Source organism: Cyclopterus lumpus, chromosome 23, assembly GCF_009769545.1.
Source record: "Cyclopterus lumpus isolate fCycLum1 chromosome 23, fCycLum1.pri, whole genome shotgun sequence".
In the NCBI taxonomy this organism is placed as follows: Eukaryota; Metazoa; Chordata; class Actinopteri; order Perciformes; family Cyclopteridae; genus Cyclopterus; species Cyclopterus lumpus.
In genome coordinates this window covers 11,230,885-11,254,821 of record NC_046988.1, presented here as the reverse complement: position 1 = coordinate 11,254,821, position 23,937 = coordinate 11,230,885, and the positions used below count along the sequence as shown (strand labels likewise).

Sequence of the window (23,937 nt, the reverse complement as noted above, 5' to 3'; positions counted from 1 at the left end):
TGCTTGTTTTTAACGACTAACCTCACTAACGTTAACCGTCCGGCCTCCCGTCTGTCTCCCATGATTTGATCGTTCACTAAGCCCCTCCTCCCAACAGCTACTGTCCAATCGTAGCGCGGCAGGCCTGTCGAGCTTTGGGCTTCTCCGCCACGTGACGTGACGGGAGCGATGGAAGGATACGCTTTAACAGTTTGGAGGCTTTTAAAACACAAAGAGTTAAAAATGCTAGTAAACTTTGTGTTTATCGGCTGTAACGTAAAATTTTAAAATAAAGAAACCTTGGCTAACTGGTTTCTCTAACCTAGCATTATTTCAAGGGCAAGAGATGCATTTTTAGCTAACGTTAACATATGTTGACTTGCATCACGGTACTGAAAGAGAGTAATAACTCTTGCGGCTACTTTGCCAACTGCAGACAAACTTGTGTTAGATAGCAACATGTTTGCCAAACCCTTCATTTAAGGTTTCTCATCCCCAAATCCACTTTTTCTAGTAAAAATTAAGCGTAGCTACCGTTTAACTATACAAATATTTAAGCATCTCTTATAATACACTGTCCATCCAAACCATCCAAGGATTATGTTGAAAATTAACCGAATTACATTCCCTTTAATATCCAGGGATAACTAGTTGTATCCATCTTGTATGGCTCATCATTCATTAATTTTTTTGCCTGGGAGCTTTAGCCTCAATTATTTAGCGGTTTATCATGTATGTCGCCTCATGTGCATATTTATGGTCCTTTTTAAAAAGCGTTTTATTTTAAGACTAATCTGGAAACCAGTTATTTTAACATACTAGCTCATTTAAACAATTGCATACGGTTATGAAGCTACAGCTAATAAAATCTACTCATATCGTCATATCATGTCGTCATATCATGTCGTCATATCATGTCGTCATATCATGTCGTCATATCAGCCAACAAAATCCCGCAAAATCTGTCTTTTCTTTTTTTTTTTAATCGCTGCAAATTACAAGTGATAAATCTGCCGCCATCATCGTCGTGAAATGCATCATGTGTGCTGTGCGAGAACAGAAGTCTTGGCAGGACTAGTGACAGTAATCGAGAGTGGTGGGGATTAGTGAACGGTCCAAAGTCAAACCCTGCTTCAGTTCGTCATGGTTACCGAGCTACAAATCCATTGTCACGAGTGGGAAAGGTGGTCGTGAAATATTATTGACTCCTCATGCCGCTGCTGTGCTTTGCAGGTGCTGGAGCAGTGGGAGTCCCAGCAGGGCCAGTGCAGCCCTGCACAGACCAGCCTGTCAGCCCCAGTTATCCCCCACAACGCCCCCTTTCCAACCCACCATCTTCACAGGGCCTCGGTCCCAGACTCAGCCTTCGAGGCCTTGGCCCTGGCTAAACCAGACCCCTATGACCTTTATGAGAAGTCCAGGGCTATCTATGAGAGTAGGCGTAAGTACCGGAGCTGATCCTGCAGGTGTAGCATTGTCTCCAGCACTTAAAATGGACTTTTAAAATGTATTTCTCTTTTTCTCTTTGTTGTCCACAAAAATAACTTTAAAAGCTCGTTCTGACGAGCTGACTCTTTCTATCGAAACTGAACGATCTTATTCAACCCAATCATCAGACGTTTTGCAGATATATTCCTCTATTAGCATCTGCAGCTGCTAATTCCTCACAAACTTATCGGCTCAGTCTTTTTACCGACTGGACGGATCTTTACTTTCAGACATCGACGTCTTGCCGGCTCACATCGTAAACAGAGATCATAAATAAACACTCCATACAGCAGCTGATGCTCTGGTGCCAGTATTATTACCTTCCCCCGGACTTGTAAAATGTGGAGGAAGTCGTTTTTTTTCTTGTTATATCATCAGTATGCACCATAAAAACTCTTAACGGCCTGTGGGAATTTAAGGTAGTAGAAACTAGTATATATGTTTTTTGTTTTTTTATGGGAGTATGTTTATTCAGAGCTGTAGCAAGGATTTTAGAAGAAATAAAAAAAACACGAGGTCACCAAAACCAACCTCCCATAGAAAGTTAAACAATTTAGATCTTGAATCTATTTGTCATTCTTTATTTTAGTAATTTTCTCTAGATTTGTATCTCCCAACATGATGGTTTAAAATGCTTTGATATCATTTGAAAGCGTCCTGCACCTTTTTATTTATTGGCCTAAAACCATGTGCAATGTGTCTAATTGTATAATATAACCTCCACACAGGTTGCCAAAAAAAAACAAATTCTCATAAAATTGCAAAGAAACTTACATTAGTGTCCAATTTGCATTTATTTAATAGTATATAAAACCTCCTAGATTCCCACAGAGACAAACATCTTGACTTCAGTATCCTCAACGGTGTGTATGCCACGACTGGTGCAGTTCAGGAGTCATGGCAGTCGTGAAATATACTTACAAATATGAATGAAGTCTTGTTTTGAGTTTCACTTTCTTTGCACTTTTCTTGTCGTCTTTGAGGAGGCCGTGGCTGACATGAAATAGTAAAAAGTTTTCGCAGACAGGACTGGTGTTCATTCTTCTGTAAGGCACCTGAGGACGGGGCTGTCAGAAAGTCTCCTTCTCAAACCTCTTTGTCTTTCCGGCGCTCTCCCTTCTCGCTCCCTTTTCGCTCCCTTCTCGCTCCCTTCTCCTCCGCCGTGGATGTGCAGTGATCAGTATGACGTTCGCTGTTGTCTTCCTTTCAATAAAAGGTCAGGGGTTGAGTCTGGGGAGGCGCAGACAGATTTTAGGTACGCCCCCTCTCGCTGCTGTGGGGTGAAACAGGGTGTGACCTTTTTTGGCCAACCTCAGGCTACTGGTCTCCTGTGAGCAAACTCTGCTAATGTAGCTTAATTTTAATTTATTGGTTGAATGTCAGCATTTATATAAGCAGGTTGGGTTTAAGGGTCAGGTCACGTAGACCACAACAAATAAATAATATCTCGAGTGGTAGAGGCTGAAGGTTTTTTTTATGGTTTTTCAGTAGAACTATTTTCTACTGAAGAAATATTCCCTTTTAAGACTTGTCACAGTGTTATCTGTATATTATCCAGAATAACAGCTCACTGATTTTGGAAAGAAATGTGGCTATTGTAGGTGGCAGAACACACACACAGCTGTGATGTCTGACCTTTTATCTGATACACGGTAGCTTAAATAGACCAAAACATCGCCAATAAATATACACCCTGTAAGCGAGACAGGAGAAGAAAACCTTAAATTGCTGAGGGGAAGGGAATCTTGACAATAGAGCAAACTGCTGCACATCTGGTTGATTTAAAATGGTGACATGAGCTCAGAGCTGCTATGAAATCAAATCAGTTTGTCTGTATCATCTGTAATTTCTTTTTGCCGTTCAAAAGCGATTAGTGTGAAAATCATTTGACGTGATTTCTGACTGCAAGAAGCGCATTTTAAAGTATTTGCCTGGTTACTCGGCTTCCTCTGAGGGAAGCGCTGTGCCTGGTTTCTGTGGAAACGGCCGTGGTTTTCTTTCTCCCTTCTCCCCGCTGTGTCCCTGCAGAGCGCTCGGTGTGATTAAAACAGTTACAATTGGAATCCATTTTTCTTTTCCAGCCACTTCAGTCTGCAACTGAGTTCATTTTGCAAATCACGGCGATGTGTGACGTCGCTGATTGCAGATCAGTGCTTGCGTCCCACCTCACTCTGTAAATAAGAGATGGGTATATTACACGCCGTAAGCACTTCCTGACTTTTATGGATGATGCTGAAATTCCGCGGTGACATTAATGCTGAGGCAGGTCTTTTCTTCCTTGTTCTCGCCTTTTGTGGGAGAATGTGTGTGTGTGTGTGTGTGTATGTGTGTGTTTGTGGGTGTCTGTGTATGTAGAATAGTCGTGCCTTTTTTGTTTATGGGTGCTTTCTACATCTTTTTCTCTAGAGCCCGGCCAACCGAGGACAGTTTTTCCTGTGGACTCCTCAGGTAAAAACCTCAGCTCTGCAGGGACACTGTTAAAAGACCTGAAAAGCAATATGAGGCAATAACAGGATTTTAACGCTGCCTGTGGTTGCTTGTTGCTTCAGGAGCCGAGTACCAGGACATGGAGGTGCACCTGCGCAGACAGAAGTCCGGCTTCGGTTTCCGGGTGTTGGGCGGGGACGAGGCGGGGCAGCCTGTGAGTCCGGAGGCGTGTGAGAAGGCTCGTATGGCGATGGGCGTGGAACCCTGTCATTTTCTCCTCTCTAACCCGCTACACACACACACTGTGTACACCTAACCCCTGACCTCTGACCCCTGAGAGAGTGCTGGCTCTGGCTGCTTTGATGTCTTTTGCTGTCTGTTAAAGTAACAAAACAATATTTCGATCAAATAATTGAGCTATTTATGTATCGCTATAACCACCGACTTAACACCCACTGCATGTCACACTCGCAGACTAGTCCAGCATCCAAAGCCATCGGCCCTCCACTTCCTGTATATATAACGGTCTGTTACATGTAATAACAGATATTGATCGGGGCGATCATCGAGAAGAGTCCAGCAGACCTCGATGGGCGCTTGCGGCCCGGAGATGAGCTGCTGTTTGTGGATGGGATCCCGGTGGTGGGGAAGCCTCACAGATACGTCATTGACTTGATGCACGGGGCGGCACGCAACGGCCAGGTGAACCTGGTCATCAGGAGGAGGGTGCAGGTAGCAGGTGAGCAAACAGGAAGGAAGTTGATACGTGGCTCTTCTTTTTTTTTTTTTTTTCAAATTACAAAGTTGCTAGCTTAGATTTACTCCCGTAATGTGATGGACTTCATTTTGAAACATTATGCAATGGCAGATTTTTACTTCTTTTTTTTTATGTGATCTTTTAGCCTTTATTGATGGCAGGTGGTTGATAGACAAGAAACATGAGAGAAAGAGAGGGAGTGTGATGACATGCACACGGAGTTCCCAGTTTGATCCAGGTTGTGATTGCATGTTGTGCATCTTAACCACAACGACCACAAATGATGCTCCGATGACAGATAGAGGCGACAGAAAGGGTAAACCGATGGGTTGTCATCACGGAGAGAAAGTGTCTAGAGGCTGGATTAATTGAAATATACTTTGTGATGATATTTTTTGTCACACCTCGTAGTTTACCACAGATCCATGAAGCAGTTTCACAATATATTTGAAATACTGACAGATATATTGACCTCTAAATGGAAAGACTTTTCTCCTTCTATTCTATAGTTTCTCCCATTTTGGGTGGACTTTTAAAGGACACGGTCCATCCTTGCACAGAATAGCTTTAGGGTAGTGGTTTGTAAATCGATCTCTCAGGCTTTACTGCTCACTCCATTCTCTCTTCCATTAAATTCCTCTCTTCGTTCCTCCCTCCTTTTCCGTTCGCTGCAACCGCTCTTGTCCTGTAATGATTCAGGAAACGGTATTTAATCAGTCAGAAAGCTGAAGCACTAATCTCTCTGAGTAATTACACCCAAGCCTCCCACAAAAAAAGCACATTAGCCGACTCTTGTTCTTACACACACCGGTGCTCCCTGGTCCTCATTCAAGTTTCTTTGTATTGCAGCCCGGAGACTGGGTTTGGCACTTCCTCATGTGAACTCCGGCCTCCCCTGTTCTCATTATTACTGCCTCCCCACACACACATTCACACACTCTTCTCACCAATCCACTTCTTCCCACTCCATTCCTCCCTCTCTGTCAATTTCTTCTCACCAAAGGCTACTGTGTGACTCATGCCTGGCCCCTTACTTCCATCCTAATTGTCTGACTCCCACTGGCTCTTTGCGAGGTGTCAGACTCCGTCTGCCCAACCATACCGCAATTTACACAATTCTTTCTCTTCTTTTTGTACTATTTTTCTCCTCTTAACATAACTATTTGGGTACTTGTTGGTGCAAGCGGGAACGCAACATATACCTTTTTTATTTTTTACCGTTTACATTCGATGAGCCAAAGTAAGAGTTTAAATTCAGAACTGTTTAACTAGAGAAAAACCACCGCGCTGCTTCTCGGTGAGCTCTCAAAACAACGGCAGCGGAGGGATTGATTGCTCCGTATGCCAGAATGCATACACACACACAAAAAAAACAAGAGGTGCTAAAAGCTGCTTTTGCTTCCGGCTGGATCAACGTGATGCTCCGTTTTAATGATGCGTTTTCACCACGTCGTGACAGCTGCTTCTGCTTTTCTGTTTTGTATCTCGGTCTGCGGTTTGATTCCTGGTTCTTCACAAGGAAGAGATTGAGCTCCAGCTTGAGCAGGAGTTCAAAGAGTGGACTGTAACATTCATTGTTTTTGCACACGCAGAATCACCCTTCGATTCTTCCAAAGCAATTATGTATCACATGGGTACGTTCATATCACAGCGTTGGGAATCCTAAAGTGCCTTCATTTATAAATACGAACGTGAAGTGATCGACAGGCTGCATTTAAATTGAGATTTGATTGAGATTTTTAACTAGAAACATGTGATAGTTTTTATGAAATCCAACACATTGTTAAAGAGTAAAAGCAGGGGTTTCATTTAAGAGATTTTTAAAAGAAAACAAATATCAAAGAAAAGTCAAAAATATTAATATGCATTTGTGCCACAGAAGTTCATTTTTCAGTCCTGCCCCTTTAATCATCTCATGGCCCCTCTGGTTTATCTTGTGACCCATAAGGAGCCTCGACCCTTAGCTTGGGAACCACTGGACTAAATTAAATAACTGCATAAAAAGTTGTTTGAAACCAGCTCCAGCTAGAACAACACAGTCTAATAAACTAATGTGTAAGAATAACTCACTCCCAGGGGACATTTCTCTGCCTAATTGGTACTTTGACTACTTTGTATTAATAACACTTTTGTACTTTTACTTGGGTAGCATTTTGATGGTATAACTTGGACTTATATGTATGTATTTTCACATTGTTGTATACTGTACTTTTATTGGGACTGCACAAAGTTGTTGGTGTGCGGAGTGACTGAACTCTGTTTTGGTTTTAAATATTATTGTCGTATTATTGTCTGAATACTTCTTCCAGTACCGCCTTTGCGCAAATACTCAGCTCTCTACCTCCCCCTGCAGGTGAGTCCTGTCCGGAGAACGGCCGTAGCCCGGGCTCTGTCTCCACGCAACACAGCTCCCCGCGCAGTGACTTCATGTATGCCAACAGCACCGGCACGACCCAGGCCCCCAACACCGGCATGGGCAACGCCACCGGCGCCGCTTCAGACAGGACGTCAGCCGCCAACTCACAACCCAGTGACGTCATCATCAATCGAAAGGAGAGCGAAGGCTTCGGCTTTGTTATCATCAGCTCCCTCAACAGGCCCGAGGCCGCCGCCATCAACAGTGAGTCCAGGGATGGTTTTGGTGGCGTTTTATTATGGCGTTTAAGTAGATGCTTCGTCATCAGTCATCTTCTCCTCTAAGTGCTTCATGTGAAAGCTCTCAGACTCGTATCAACCACCATGTAAACTCAGGATACACTCTCAGAGATAAAGGTGCTAACTAGAACCATATAGGACTCTTCGGCTCCTCCCGATAAGAGAATCTGGGGACACGGTTGGTTAGTACCATCTGTGAAAAGTACGAGCCAATCAGAAGCAGAGTAGGGCGGGGGGAAAAAGTCATCAACCTATCGTAAAGAGGGGATTTGGCATACGGGTTGCTAGTGGGCCACTGGGTGAACTACCGTGTGCCGATGGTGGGCCTTTAATATTTTACGGGTTGCATCTAGAACCCACCCAGGGTTCCTCCTGAGCCTCGTAAAGGAGGATGTGGTGCGATCATGGTTCATAATCCCAGCGTATGGCTCTATTAACAATCCTTGCAAAACTGCTGCTTCCAAAAACAATTTTTGGGGAGGAACTCTTAGTCTTACGACGAATTTTCTTCCCAAAAAAGGGTCCACACATGTGCCAAACTTAAGTATAAGAGGTCATGGCTCAATAAAAAGTTAACCACATCTCACTCCATCTCCTCCATTATACATGCCCTCCCACGGTACGTCAGTCACACACGTCTCTGCTGTGCATCGCCCACACACGTGAAAAAAAAAGAAAAAAGAAAGAAGCTGGATGCCTTACGTAAGCCTGAGGTTAATAGCAAAATCAGAGAGACGGAGACATATTCAGTCAACCAGTGAGTGAGTGAGTGGTGTGCAATCCTCGGATCTGCTGCTGAGCGCGTCTTTACCTGCAGCGTGTTGCGTTTGAATCCAACAGCCGTGCCCCATAAAATCGGGCGCATCATCGATGGAAGCCCGGCCGACCGCTGCGGGAAGCTGAAGGTGGGGGACCGGATTCTGGCGGTGAACAGCCAGTCCATCGTCAACATGCCGCACGCCGACATCGTTAAGCTGATCAAGGACGCGGGCCTCAGTGTCACCCTGAGGATCATACCGCAGGAAGGTGAGCGAACACGTGGACACGATAGACGAGGACTCGAAACTGCGATACTTTTGGCAAGACGACGATTTATGATCGCGCTTGATTTTGCTCCGTTAAATCAAAGTCGCCATATGACTTTTGCACTTTCTTTAGCTTAACCGGCACATGTCACACATTCGTGAGCGGTGTTCCTCTCTGCGAATTCTCTCCCCGACAGTTTTGCATGCAAGTGCTTCAACAGGAGCTGCCGTTAAAGTTTGTCCATCTTTTAATGTTTATTAGGAACGACTCTTCAGTATACATTAAAAGATGCACCATATTAATTGATGATAACGGTTTGCCTCCTTACTGTTGTCTGCCTTTCTGTTGTAGTCCTTCTCCTTTATGGACTTTTAACACCTCCTTATTTAGTGCTACATTAAAGAAACCCATATGGAGTTTTTGAATGTTAGTGGGCTTCTGTTTTGTTGGTTATAGGAGTAGTGCGATTCACACTTTGATGCACACCTCTGAGAATTATCACCCAATCCGTGACTTTATGGAGCTTTATATTGAGTTTCAGCTCATTGTTAACTTTACTCTTTTGGCTCACGCTCTCACAGCTTCGTTTTCGTCCACTGGAGGCAACTGTTTCTGCAACAAACAAAAAGTCCACTATACTCTACCAGCTCGGCACCAACATGCTGACATACAAATGTACTGAATAGCTGGAGAACATATTTATATTAGTAATTTAGTTAGACAGAAACATGACGGCTTTGTGTCTGCTGGATATCAACATGATGATCACCGTAGACTTGTATATCGGGATTGGAAGTAGTCACCGTGATGTCAACCGTTGGTTTGTGCACGGCCTTTTTTAAGCCTTCGAGCTTGGCATTTTGGCCTGCAGCCATGTTGGCTTTTGACCGACGCATCTTGTTTTTTTGGAACGAGAGTTGACACCAGAGGGTGGTGCTAAGTACAACCAAATGCTGAAAGAGACATCTGCAACCGACCAAAATGTTACAATTAACTTTCATGAGCTGAAAACACACAGTGAAAGGGTTAACGACAATGTAGCATACTCTGCTTTATGGTCTATTTTACTTTAAATGTAACCATAATTTACTAAATGAACATCATGCTGTAATAAAGAAGGCTTGAAACTAGCAATTGAGACCGTAAACTCACGTTTACAATGTTTACTGAGGTAATAAATCAAGAGAGAAGTAGAGTCATTGTCTCATAGACTTCCAGAGGAGTCGCCCCCTGCTGGCCATTAGAAAGAATTCAAGGCAAGGCAACTTGCGGGGGTTTCCGTAGTTGGTGATACTTTAATGTTTTGTTCAGAGGTCGCTGGCTGCCCCCAAGTGGCCCAAAAATGTATTCAAGCAGGTTTACGCATCAAAAGAAGTAATTTACTTTACATTAGCTTGAAAGTACACGTTGTGATTCGATTTGTCCCATACTCTGTCCTTCTGTTTGAATCCCAGAGATCAGTAATCCCCCATCAGCCCCCAGCTCGGAGAAGCAGAGCCCCATGGCCCAGCAGCACAGCCCGAAGACCCAGCCGGTCACCGTCGCCTCACAGCCCAACCCGGCGGTCACAGAACCCAACGCTTCTCTCAGCCAGCCCATTCCCATGTCTCACCAGAGCCCCGTGACCCAGCTGCCCACCCCTCCACCTCAGACCTACACCCACGAGAGCAGGTAGGTGACACACGCCGTTGAGAAGGATTCCAGGTCACATCCTCAAGCTAGATTTCCAGTCTTGAAAGACAAACCCCTCTCTACCTGTTTCTGGGGCGAACCCTGTTCCTCTGAGAGTACAGGTATTAGAGAAGCACATACGTGCATCCCCTTGTCCCCATTCTTTCTACCTTTTCTTAATTTTTTTGTCATAGTTTCTTCCCCCTTTTCCCTTCTCTTTCCCTTTTATCTTTCTCCTCTCCTTATTCATATCTCACTCTCTCTCTTTCTCCTCAGCTTGTTGTATAACATCACTTAACTCTTATGGACTGCTAAATTATTTACATAAATTGCGTCTTTATAGAGATCCGTTGAATATTTTACCAAGAACTACAGGGTCCCAAAATCTACAATGTCATTGCATTTTTCCCCCTTCTGCTTCACGCAGTACTCGGCATCGCCGCCCCTGAGATGACTTGTTTTTATTATCAACATTTTAATGGGTTTGTGGGGAGAAAAACAGTTTAATTTCCCCCAATTAAGTCTTGTTTAATGGTTGTCAGTGCAAACCAGAACAAGCCGTCGACACCGGGCGACCCAGCAGTTTGTCAGAAAGCATTATTTTCACCCAACGCACCTACTGTAGCGCATCCGAAGACAATGGTGACAGTATTAGAAGCCCTCCTGGAATGTCTTCCTTCGTTCTGATTGGTCTGTTAGTTACAGGTCAGAGGTGAAGGCGAGGCAAGATGTTAAACCCGACATCAGACAGCCGCCGTTCACAGATTACCGGCAGCCCCCGGTGGATTACCGGCACCCTCCTGTGGCGGACTACAGGCAGCCGCCCACGTTGGACTACCGGCACCCGCCGCTGCTCGACTACAGGCAGCTAGCTACCGACACCAGGCAGTTCACGTTGCCAGACTACCGGATGCCCCCGGTCCAAGTAAGGCTTTTTTTTTTTTAAATAAAGAAACACAACATAAATCACCAAAAAATAATAATAATAAAGATAAAACACAGAAATCACACTGAAACAAACAAAAATATAAACTCAAACTGATGCATCCGGATAAACACAAACATATAAGAGCAGGCCTACCAATCTCATTAAAAAAGGGTCAAATAAAATAAATAAGGTTATTCCTTCTTCATATGTACAAATGTATTGAATTATTGAAGTGGAAAAACATAGTCTGTCTTTCAGGTTTATTACAAAGAGCAACAATATATTTGTTTAATATATCTTTTGATTAAAAACAAACTTGTAAAAAACTGTTTTTTTTGTTTCCTCATTTCTATTTGCAAGAAATTCCTCCAATATAAAGTTTAATGACACGTAACTTCTAAACCGATTGATTTTCAAGGAGTGCACGATAGAGAAAATAGTCAGAATGATAATATGACCGTCTATGTATGTATTAGCTGGCCAGAAATCTGTTATTATTGTTATCAGTGCCTGCTAGATGTGTAATTAAGCAACTTTTTGCTATTAAACTACTTTTTGAGTACGCTACCTTCTGCTGCGGCTCCACATACCCTGCTGTAATTCTGCTTATGTGCAAATGTAATTCATATATTTCTGCTTCAAGCTGACACTGCCTGCCTAAATATATTCTATTCTTTATATTACATTATTTCCCAGCCAACTAGAAGTGAAGAATGGTGTGTTTGTAAAAACTGTGCAGAGAAAGCTGACACAAGCTTCAGGATCCTTTTAAAGTCAATATTTTAAATGTTTACCTCTTGAGCCGCTCCCTTGTTTACCGTCATACCTTATATGTAATGAGGTACGGTGAAAATATCTGTATACAATCTAGTTTGGGTTGTGTTTTGTTTACCTTGCATTCGCTCCATTCATATTCACTTATTTTTCTTTGCTGAGACTTTTTTCCTCTGTAATTGGCCCATCGTCTCCTCAGATCCCGTCGACTCGGATCGCATCGGATCTCTGCTGTTCTCAGCTTTCGCAAGACTTTGACTTCTTCACAGTGGAGCTGGAGAAAAGTGTGAAGGGCTTCGGTTTTAGCATCCGCGGTGGACGGGAGTACAAGATGGACCTGTTCGTCCTGCGACTGGCCGAGGACGGGCCGGCCATCCGCAACGGGAGGATGAGGGTATGTTGACGACGCCCCCCTCCTTCAAGGAAGACACCACCCTCCTTTTTAGAGATTAGACTGCTTTCTATCTTTCTTCTTGGATTGCATGGCAGAAGATCACTGTAATTGTCTGATGTTATCAAAGCTGCAGCAGCAACTTCTTTCACAGCCGATTTAAGAAATAATCTGTCAAAATAACGGAGAGACGGTTCGTCCTTCTTTTTTTTTTTGACGTTTTTCTCCTCCCAAGTTCCTAAAAAATACATGTCTCCTTTGCATTTAGTAACGGATAATATTTAGAAAGATAAAGATAGATAAAACATTTAAGTGGGCTAACTTAAATTATATTTTTGCTGTTTGGATAGCTGCACAATTCTCCCTCTGGCTATCGTTGCTACTGTACTATTCGTTCAGAGAAAGCAGACGCACAAAGATGTAACACAACCCTCAACGCTGCAACACACATTGCAACCTCCATTGTAGCTTTTCTCTGTCTGTCAATGGAGAATGAATCAACCGGCACGTCTGTCTTCACCTCTTCCTTTCTCTTCCTCTCTTTCTCGCGTGTCCTCTTTCTTTATGTGTGGACGGCTTCGGTCTGCTTTACATTCTTTATCGGCAATGAACCTGTTAAAGATAATGTGAGCAAATGGCCCCCGGGGGAGATGTTACTCTCACGCCTCGCTGGTGGAGTCGAAGGGAGTCCAGTGGGCCTCGATGCAGGAGGAGGAGGAGGAGGAGGGAGGAGGAGGAGGAGGGAGGAGGAGGAGGAGGAGGAGGAGGAGGAGGAATCCCTCTTGAGCCCCACTTAAATTCAGCGTATAAGCTGCAGTGGAGTCTGATCAGCGGTGGAAGACATTTTTGGATCCTTTCCTTATGTAAAAGTACCAGTATAATAGTATATAAATACTACTCGACAAGTAAAAGTCCTGCATTCAAAATCCTACATAACTTAAACCGCAGGTTATTACCCGCAAAATGTGCTGAATGTTTATTTGGTTTTTTTAAGTACTTCATAAGAATGATTCTAAATGCTTATTTAATTTATTTAATATTTTAGTATTAGATTGTTGATACTGATATATTATGTATGAGAAGAATACTGATGTATAATGTAGAAGAAGTTTGTTCACAATGGACAGTTTTATATATATATATTTTCTTTTAAATAGCTAAGTCGATGCAGCAGAGTCAGAGATATCATCTTTTTCCACACCCTCAGATTTGTAACTGGTTCATCAAGTATTTTATAAGCGTTTATAAGCATTTAAATCTGAAAAGTGGCTGGTAAAATGTTGAGTATTTCACAGAGTAGAAGAATAAAGTGAACATGAAATACATACAAGTTACTTTCCTCCACCGAGTGCGATTCGTCACTCTGCTGGTGGGATATTGAAATGAACTCACCACCTGAATGGATTTTCAGAGAACACGGTGCAGAGACCGCTTTGATCAACAGTCCTCGATCCGCACAGCCGAATGCAGAGAGGAATCAATCTGCATTTAACTTTAAGTAAATGTGAGTCATCGGGTAAAAAGCATTGGACGTGCCTGTCGCTTTGGATTCGAGTGGCGCTTTGACACGTTTCAAGGTGCAGAAACCAAAAAGCTCCCTGGAGTCTCATCCAAGTATGTTCTCCTCAACAGGCACTCTGTCACATCTTTAAGCAGGAAAAAAAGATCTACTTTTGAGCCTGCTGGTCACAAACTAATCAGTAAGGAGCACTAATAAATGTTAACAAGCGTTTTCTTTGCTCCAAGTGGCAGTGAAGAGGCTTTTAAGAAAATTGTAAGAAGCGATGGGTAATGACGAATAACCATTCAGCACATTTAATGGCCTCCTTTTGAGCTTTAAACCATCAGTGAGAGGCCGAGCTGTGCGCGGGCGTCGCGTGCTCGGCATTCACGGGCCGTCCGTTCAACTCCCTCTTTATTAAAGATGGAACGGAGCCGAGGAATAATGATTGAACCGTCCTGCCTTCCATCTCTCTTCAGACCGCTGCAATGACACCTAATGACCCCCCACCACCCCTGCCTCTTGACTCGAGTCCGCTCCTGACTTTCAAATTACCCCCCCGCCATTACCGCAGGACTTCTCCATTTGTTAGCGTAATTGGCCGCCGTGTTTTGTCCTGTTCCCCGTGAATCCTCCCCCATCAGTCGGCTCTTGATGGGCTGAGAGGTGTGTGTGTGTGTGTGTGTGTGTGTGTGGGTGTGTGGGTGTGTGGGTGTGTGTGTGTGTGGGTGGGTGGGTGGGTGTCCAGTTACAATTTACATTAGCCGTTAACAAAGCTGCTGCAGTTATGGGCAGGTTATTGGTATTCATCCCAGTGGGCTAACATGTTCCATAGCCATGAGGAGGGTCCCGCCTTAATGCCATTCAAATGTGATGTCGACATTACTGCCAAAATGAATTATAACTGACACCGGTTCATGGCTGGTAATGTGCTTATTAACGCTTACAGCAGCCCATGGGACAGCCAGTGAATTATAGATCCATAGTGAGCCTTATGAATTACTGTCGTCCATTATGAAAGAAGCTTGTTAATGTTGCGTTTTATATTCAGTGACGGTGGGGCCATTTGCACAACTGCCACATCGTAATCAACTCACTATTAATATGAATGCAAACGCCTTCATTAATCCGCTGGTCCTATTTTCACCTTTGTGAACTCGACTGGTAGTTTTTTTTGATTGAAACAATCTCCCACCTAATATAATTAGAATTTATTGTCTCAAAGTAATTATTTCCACAGTCGACACCCTCCCAAGGATCCTCGTCCACACACAAACACGTCAGTCTATATTTTAAGGTTCTCAACGAGCTCCATTATTCACTATAAATAATGGTGCAGGGCTCGTTGGGTCCTTTCAACGTGTTGTTTTTCCCACCGTGCTTCACAGTAACTGGTTCAAAGAGCTTTAAAGATGCTCTAAAATCCTTCAAGTGCGCTGGAGTCACAAAGTGTTTATTGACGAATCAGCAAAGTTTCCACTTTTGGTCCTTCGAGACCCGACCCCGGATAAGCGGGTGATAATGGATGGATGGATGGAGACCCAACGTTGTGGTTATGGACCTGGCTTTCCAACCCGGTGCTGTTTTTAAAATCTCATCGTACGATGTTGCGTTGAATTCCGTCTGCTCGTGTGGACGCCGTTGTCCATATCGTGTATCTGAACTGAAATCATGTCAGTAAAAAAATGCTCCGTTCCCGATGTCCAGGTTGGGGACCAAATCATTGAGATCAATGGGGAGAGCACCCAGAACATGAGCCACGCCCGGGCCATCGAGCTGATCAAGTCCGGAGGCCGGCGCGTCCGTCTTCTCCTGAAGAGGGGCACGGGGCAGGTCCCAGAGTACGGTACGTATCGCGCTTGAATCCACGTCAAACGTGTGCGTGCCTTCGCGATCACTTCTTAACTCTTAACTCATAGATTTGTACTTTCTTCACCGTCTCGATATCACTTTACCTCTCGATGACATTATTCCAGCATGCATCATGTTAGATCTTTATCTACTCTGTACACACTGTGTTCTGTATTTCACTGTGCTGTTAAAAAAACTAAACATATGTCTCTTCTGTCTTGACTAACGTTAGTTTATCTTCTGTCCATTTCAGTGACCTATCACTAATTGATTGGTCTAGGTTGTTACTTCCCCTTCTATAGGAATGGTATCTTCCAGTCTCTCCATGTGCATGAAAAGTGACAAGCATGGCTCCCCCTATTTCTTCCTAATGGGCCCGTCTAAAGACACGGTTTGTGATCATACGAATGTTTCTTCTCTTCACGTAACCCTGGCTTTCTGTGCTGTGGTTTGGTTTTGTTTGTGTGTTGTTTTGCTGTAACCCCTCTATTCAGGATGCACTCAGAGCTTTACCCCCCTGCACACTTGAAGATTTGACATTTTCCCTTTAGAAATAATCAACGGCTACGACTTGGAGCTCCAGGGGGTGCTGTAAATATAGTGAACATAACTCCTCCCGCACCCACCGATAAATCAACAGCTACCGGCAGGCCGGAAATAAATACAGTCGGTCGGAGCAGATGCACGTGAAGTATTTCGGCAGATTATTTACCCGGTGAAATCCCGGCGCAGCACGAAATTGGGCGTGGAAGGGGACATTTGTTTTTTTGTGACACCGCGGGTAATAAAACTCCCGAAAGCGTCACTCGCCGTTCTGCACCGGCGCGATGCTCACTTCTACGCATCCTCCCAGTGGAGAGAGAGGGGGGAAGGGGGGGTGGGGGGGCCGCCGCGACACCAAAGACCCCGGGGATACACATTCATCAGCGCTTGGCCTCGGCGGTCACCTTCCAGCACCTAAGCACAGGAAATAGAGTGTGATGGTGTTTCCCCGTGTCGGCTCTTTGTCTCCCGGCCAGGGATTTAATCTCTCTCTTTGTGCGGAAAGCTTTCGTAACACTTTCCTCGAGGTGGTTCTCCGGCTCTTAAAGAACGTCTTACCGGTCAGCCAGAAGACACAGTCCTCCATCATCACAGATCCTTTGAGTTCCCCCGCTGCCAAAAAGCAGAGGCCACATTTTAACCCACGCGGTTCTAATGGGGGGGGGGGGCTTGATTCCCCCTTTTTCCTCAATCGTACTTTATTTGCATACTGGAAGGTTATGTAAATCATCTATGATGATTAATTTTGGCTGTTTAAAACATTAGCATACTAATGCGTTCAAGGGAGACAGTTATTTTTGGTCTCAGGTTGTTGTGTGCTTTTTAGGAACGGCTCGATGCAAATCGAAATAGAACGATTGAGGACTATATTTTGCATAAAAAGCTGATTGTTTGGCATGTGCATGAATATTATCGTGTGCCTGTCTGTGTGCAGCATTGTGTGTGTTTCTGTGTTTCCTATCTGACGTCTGATCTACAGAGCATATCTATCAAAGGAAAAAAAACGACATCGTAGAAATTCTTTGCCACTCGTATCAAAGTCGGCACTCCAGCAAACTAATGGATGACATCCCATAATGAATCACGTGTATGATCAGAGGGAAAGCCAGTCAGGCTATCGGATTTAGAAATAGAAATCCTCACGTTTTCTTTCTGATGGCTTTTCCTATTAAAGTCTGTGTGTGAGTTCTCGGGCTTTAAGTTCATTCAAAAATACCATTACCTTTAGTTACTTTGATCTTTTGTCAGACCTTCTCTCTTCTCCCACTCAACGCCGCCGGTTTCTAACTTTCTTTTTAAAAACTTGTAATATCTCAAACCCAGATTACATATTTACATTTCCCCCAGACTAATCTTTTTCCACGGCCACAGAATTAATTCAAAGGCTGTTTTTTTAAAGGCTGAACAGATTCTTTCTATGACTGGGAAATGTACTTTTGACATCTTTGTAGTTATAAATAGGGACAGTTGGTCCAAATGGTTTTTCACTAACTTTCGCTCTCCACGGCCTCATGAAGATGTTTCTGTCACAGCAGGCACTCGTTCTAAAGCCCCACTATGCACACTGGAGGGGAAGCCCTGTGCAGATCCAGGTACTCTCTCCCTCCCCCTTAGTCCTGGCTCTAATATGCTCCGGCGCTGCGCGGGAGTCTGCTTATAATTGGGTCTCGTGGCGCCGGTGTAGCTCGCCTCGCCTCTGCCCCCTGCCCCGGCCCGCTGAAAATGACTGATGGCCGAGGGACCGAGACCCATCGGCGCAGAAACGGAAGCTAACGGTCCGTGAGAGTGGAGGGTTGTGGAGGAGGACAGTTGCCGGAAACACACTTCTTCAGGCTTAAAAGAGAGAGAGAGAGAGAGAGAGAGAGAGAGACACGGGAGGCAGATGGATGTCGTCTGAAAGTATTGACACGTCAGGAAGTCGGTCGTTGTGCTGCTATGAAATTTACTTTAATGCTCTGAGGAATGATTGCTTTGTTTATTGTGCGTGTTTTTATGTGGTGTTTGGTTGTGCCGTGGCATGCGCGCCAGCTTTTAAGCAGAGGGCATGTGTGGATTTCACATTGACAGTGTGTGTGTGTGTGTGTGTGTGTGTGTGCGTGTGTGTGTGTGTGTGTGTGTGTGTGTGTGTGTGTGTGTGTGTGTGTGTGTGTGTGTGTGTGTGTGTGTGTGTGTGTGTGTGTGTGTGTGTGTGTGTGTGTGTGTGTGTGTGTGTGTGTGTGTGTGTGTGTGCTCCAGATAATGCCGCCCCATGGGATGCCCCAAGCCTGTCGGAAGTAGCCCCTCCCATCGACAGCCTTTCCATGCCATCGCCTTCATCTCATCTGGCCCCCGACCCGCCTCACCTGCCGCCTCTGGATGTCCCTCGAGACCCGGTGGCACGAGACCGCAGGACGGAGCGCTCCAAGAGCCCCCAGAAGGCCGAGCTGCTGAGTCCAGATCCGATCGGCCAGGCAAGGAGAGCGGCCTCAACCGGTGGGAGCGGCAGAGCCAAGAAGGAGGGTGGCAGGTCCACCCGCATGGGACACAGGGTCCAGCCCACTACTGAGGGGGAAGTGGGCAAGGAGGGGCAGAGCGGGGAGCCCAAACCCTCCAGAAGCACCAGAGGGCGGTCCAAGGACAGGAACACTGGGGACAGCAGAGAATCCACCGAATCTCCCGGCAGCTCCAAGCTCCCGCACACCAACGGGAACAGCGTCATAGACGTGGAGCGGTACGGTGGCGGGCAGCAGCAGCAGCAGGTGGACTCGGAGCTGAGCAGGGCCAAGGCCAGGGAGCTGGACAGGGGCCTGGGAGAGAGCCGGCCCAGCCTGCCCAGCAAGGGCAGCGCAGCGGGGAGGAAGGCCACGGTCTCTCCTGGGCCTTGGAAGATCCCCGGATCAGACAAGCTGCCCAGCACGCTGCGCGCTGGCACGTCCACACTGAGCAGATAACACCGCGGCTCCAGCAGCGTACAGGGGCCACACGCATCTGAGCTAACACCCCCCCCCCACCCCCCTCTTCCTACTGGATGAAACCACCACACCTTCCTGTGCTCCTTCAACCCCCCCTCCCTCTCTCCCTCCCTTCCATCCCGTTCTCCCACAGACCACAGGGTCAGGACCAAGGGGGGACGGGGTGATCTGGACCACGTGTTTTTAGAGTTTTATTTATGATACTGTACTCTAAATTATTTTGAGAAATATTTTACACCCACCACCTTAAGAACTGGAAGAAGAAGAAAAAATGATCATCCACCTTTTTTAAAAAAGCAATGGAAGAGCAAGTAGAATGTGTGTTCGGCGTGACGGGGAACGGACTTTAAAGAACTATATTTTGATTTCTCTCTCTCCCCCCTCCCCCCCTCCTCCTCCTCCCTCCTTCCTCCCACGAGCAGAACTGGGGGACAAAACATGCAAATATATAAAACACCTGACAGGAAGCGACTGGATATTTCTCTCTTCTGGATGGAGTCTGTTTTATTAAGAATGCTACAAAGAAGGTTTGCCTGTTTTTTGAAGAGAGCGAATGGAACAACGAGTGACAGCAGAGACGACATCAGCAGAACTTTGCCTTAACAGAGACTGGGTGGGCCTGAATCTATCAGATGGTTATAGACATAGATATATTATAACGAATATGAATATGTGGGATCGCTTTTGTAAATAAGATCATCTTTAGTCGAGCCGGGTGCCAAGACGATCTGAGCGGAACTTTCCCCTTTTTCTACACTCCCGTTCAGCCCTGTGATTGCGGTTTGGGGGTCTCGGCAGACCCCCGTTGCGGTGGACTAATTTTTTTTCCTTATTTCTGTGCTTAACCAACAAAGCAATCCGCGACGGTGGCGTCAAGCTGGACGCCGCGAGGAGGCGCTTGCACGATACCGACCGGGAGGGGGGGGGGGGGGGCAGCGTGCCTTAGACTGACAGAGAGGTGGGCTTTTAAATCAAGAGGTTCAACTCCAAACCACAAAGGAGGGTCAAAACAGGCTGCTATACAACATCGACTTTACAGATATAAATAATAAACTGTATTTTTTCAGATGCGAGAGCGATACAGTGAAATATATGATCTATTTCACGCGCTTATGTGTGGAAATAAGTCCATCGGCGGAGCCGTCGATGGTGCTCATCTGTGCAAGTGGTTCATATCAGAATAGTTTTCATCCTTAGTCATTTCCATGAAGAATTTCTCACAAGAGATGGTGTTTTCAAATGTGAGCACGGAGCGCCCGTAGACCAAAGGCCAAACCAAACGGCTCGGATCTGGGATGGAGTCGTCGAAGAATCGATCTCACTCGGCAAAAGGTTCGCTCATCTTTAAACCGGATGAACCAATCAACGGCCTCCATTTGACAATGAAACGTTGATTTGTCTTTTGGGGATTCTGTTGCATCTTCACTCTGTTTGAAGGTCACGCCCTACAGCATAAATGCAAAGGTGTACGTTTTTATACAACCTGTTAATTGACATTTGGCTAAACCCGGCCGGAAGAAGCTCATGTTGGCTCCAAAGAGTCGGATGGAAACTGCGTCTCCAGCTGACTCTTTTTAAAACCAGTCTTGCACACAAAGGGGGCGGGACTTAAACCTCCATCGGGTGGCTTCATACATGATATCGTGCTAAAAGAGGTGGAAAGCTACATTTCCCAGGCAAAACGTTAGCATCCTCACCAGAAGAACTAATTAAATATGATTTTACACCAAATTTAGATCCGCCTTCTTGTTTGATTCCAATCAACAACCATCTGGCTACATGCTTATTTGTATCAGTATGTCTTCACTTTTAACAATAATAGAGAAAAGTCTTTGAGGTGACGCTTGAATAATTTAACTCAATTAATCAAATCCAACAGAAACATTAATTAGTGAGGCGGACACGCTGCACTCGAGAGCAGCCGCGTGCTGCTTTCCGGTCCACTTTAGCTCCTGTGATTTTGGTTTTAAAAAAGCCGATTTAAACTCTTAAAATGCTGAGCACTGCTGAGACTTAAATCCAAAGCTTGACAGGTCTGCAGTGCGTGGTTACAGTTGCTAAGCCGTGATTGAGTGCTTGATGTTCGGGGCAGGGTTGGGTTTTTTTTACGCAAACTGTCAATTTTGAAATCAACAAATTTGTTTCCCAGCGTCCGTGCCCTCTCTCATTCTGCAGATGTGAAAATTGCCTGGTAATCTTTTCCTTCTGAACTTCAACAGGAGATGGAATTTTTTTTTTTTTTTTTTTTTTTTTTTTTATATATAAAAGAGTCATAATACCAGAACAAAAGTGTCCTCTTCTTCGGCTGCTGATGGAAGTGCAAACAGTGTTTAAAGAATGAAAGAGCAAAAGGAAAGCAGTCATTATGTTTGCCATTGTGATCCATAATTACACAATGAATAAGCGGACTGACTTTAAAAGCACAATCTCTCTCAGATGGTTTGGGAATTATTAAGTCGGAGAAAATCGTCTCTGACCTCGAGTCACCTGTAAATGCTGTGCAGGGGCAACAAGAGGTCCAAAAATACACAACATCTGTCAGACTGAATGCTGCCTTCAAACTGTATCGTCATCGTCATCTTCGGACTGGACTTCTTATTCTTCATTTTTTTTTATGTTTGAAGCAGAAACAAAATTAAAAAAGTGCGTATGTTTGCTCAACCTTTGCACACCTCACTGCTTCCCACATCTAAGCTGTCTCCATTGAGCCAAAATGTAAGTAGTTTGCTACGGAAAGCAACAAAAAAAAATATATATATACATCTAGAGGTGTAAAAAAAAAAAAAAAGCGTGCGTGTTGAACGACAGCACTATAAACTCCCACCCAAGCGGCTCAGCATCACTGTGTAGTGTTATAGCAGTGTGTAGACCCCCAACAAATATCTCTATAAATATGACTCCGTGTACTATTGATGGTCACAAAGACTAAGTGGAGCAACTATTTTTATGAAATGCAACACTATGGATATATTAACTTTTGCAAAAATCTTGTTTACCTGTATGATATTCTGAAACGCTGTCAAAATAAAATAAAATCTTGACACGACATGAAAGATTTATTTAGGACGTGCTGCTGTGTGATTCATTGTGGGTGTCAGTTTTAATTACAGCATACAAGTCACATAAATGGGTACAAGGCTTTACTTTATCAGCACTTATGAGCAATATATATATGTATATATATAAAAATATATGTATATATATATATATATATACTGCTTACTACACTAATGTAGTTGTACACTAGACTAAAAGGCATCATACAAGTGTTTACACGACTTAGAACTGAACTGCATCTTCAAGGTCTACTTAGATCTCTTTCAGCCGAATCTCATAGTTTTTCTCAGTTGTCAAATACTTCCTTAATAAACCACAAACCATATCTTTTAATATTTGTATACTTATTGTATATCATTTCAACTGTTATTCAGTATTATGAATATACAAATATCCTCTTGATGTCTCTACAAATACATTATAGTGTGTTATAAAACATTTATATTATTTATATACTACAATGCCTATAAATGCTGAATAGCTAGTGGGTACAAATATAGTGTGAGTGTTTTGTGTCTTTCTGAGCAAATACACAAAGTCTATCAGGAAGTTATTCTTAAAACATGTGAGCTTCTTTCTTGTGATGTGTGTACTTGTGTAGTGTCACTATTTGGCCACGTGGGGGCATCTGGTAAACCAGGTGAAATACAGAAGATTATTTTCTTTTTTAAAGGAAAAGGCCTTAATGATTTTATTTTAAGGAGGTATTTAAAACGTTAAAACAATATATGTATATTTTTAAATGTACAAAATTAAACTACTAATAGTTTCTGTGGCGTGTTGAGGAGAAACTCCAATAGTTTCATACTTTGTGTGCACATTCTCCAAACCTCCACTAGAGGTCAGCATAGACCAGGCCTCTATATCCTTCCCTTTTGGTTTCATAACGGTTGAACGTACATGAAGTTATTAGCCAGACATTTCGTCTTATACAATGCTATCCGGGGTTTTATCAGCCGGTGTGATGTTTCAATAATGCATACACAGTATATTATGACTGTGTTAATGATGCATCTCTTGTGTCTCAGGAAGACATTTGCATGGTCTCCCATCTGCTTTGGGAAGTTGTAAACCCTCTGGCGCGCGCTTCCTCCAGTTGTGGGTTTCACACGTGCATCCTGTTGCATTACAACAACATATGAAATACATATTCTGTATCTTAAGTTCACTCCCAGTCTCCATCGGGTGGGAAGACGAGCTCACGTGCACCTTAACAGACCTCCTGCAGACACTTCGACAACCAACCTCTCACTCGTTCTATCAATTGGCCCTCAAATAAAACACTGTTGTGCCCACGTCACGTTGACGTACACGCGCGACGCGCAGGGTGTTACGGGAAAGTTGGAAAACTGTTAGCCTAATCTGAGTTGCACAAATGACAGTTTACCCCGTGAGGCTCAAGCCCTGGCTCTCGATGGATGGATGGATGGATGGATGGATGGATAGATGGATAAATGGATGGATAGATGGATAGATGGATGGATGGATAGATGGATAGATGGATAGATGCCCGATTTTTATGAGATGCAGGAGAAGACGAACAAATAATCAATGAAAGTCCATTTCATGCTCAGTAACGCCGGACCCCCAATTATAATCCAGCCCCCACTGTTACATTATTTAATGCATAAACGTGGTTTCCGCCATGGCTTTTTAAGGGGAGAACATTCCACTCATTCTGCCAAATAATTCAACCTGGATCCTGTTTGGTGGGGTGGCTGCACGTGCGCCTGCGAGGTAAACAAACGTAGTTAAAGGACCACAAAAGGAACTGTTGCACAACCATCCGCAGCAGAGAATGAGGGTTGTCCGGTTCCGCTGCGAGAGCAGTTCCTGTTGGAGCAGATTCCGAGCAACGCAACCGGTCCCGGAAGGTGTGTTGTGGACCCTGCGTTCATACTTTCACAGCATTTAATGGGATAAGTCGTGTATTGTTTC

General features: G+C 44.4%; 1 protein-coding gene across 1 annotated transcript in view; it reads left to right on the top strand.

The window, feature by feature from the left end:
- Positions 1 to 18,921, top strand: part of magi2a (membrane associated guanylate kinase, WW and PDZ domain containing 2a) — a 165,829-nt gene extending 146,908 nt beyond the window's left edge. The window contains exons 12-22 of the mRNA XM_034526240.1: positions 1,213 to 1,420; positions 3,874 to 3,915; positions 4,017 to 4,108; positions 4,441 to 4,633; positions 7,005 to 7,271; positions 8,147 to 8,332; positions 9,787 to 10,003; positions 10,703 to 10,928; positions 11,947 to 12,099; positions 15,305 to 15,443; positions 18,227 to 18,921. Coding sequence (XP_034382131.1) covers positions 1,213 to 1,420; positions 3,874 to 3,915; positions 4,017 to 4,108; positions 4,441 to 4,633; positions 7,005 to 7,271; positions 8,147 to 8,332; positions 9,787 to 10,003; positions 10,703 to 10,928; positions 11,947 to 12,099; positions 15,305 to 15,443; positions 18,227 to 18,921 — 2,418 coding nt within the window. The remainder of the gene's footprint in view (positions 1 to 1,212; positions 1,421 to 3,873; positions 3,916 to 4,016; positions 4,109 to 4,440; positions 4,634 to 7,004; positions 7,272 to 8,146; positions 8,333 to 9,786; positions 10,004 to 10,702; positions 10,929 to 11,946; positions 12,100 to 15,304; positions 15,444 to 18,226) is intronic.
- Positions 18,922 to 23,937: the final 5,016 nt, after the last annotated feature.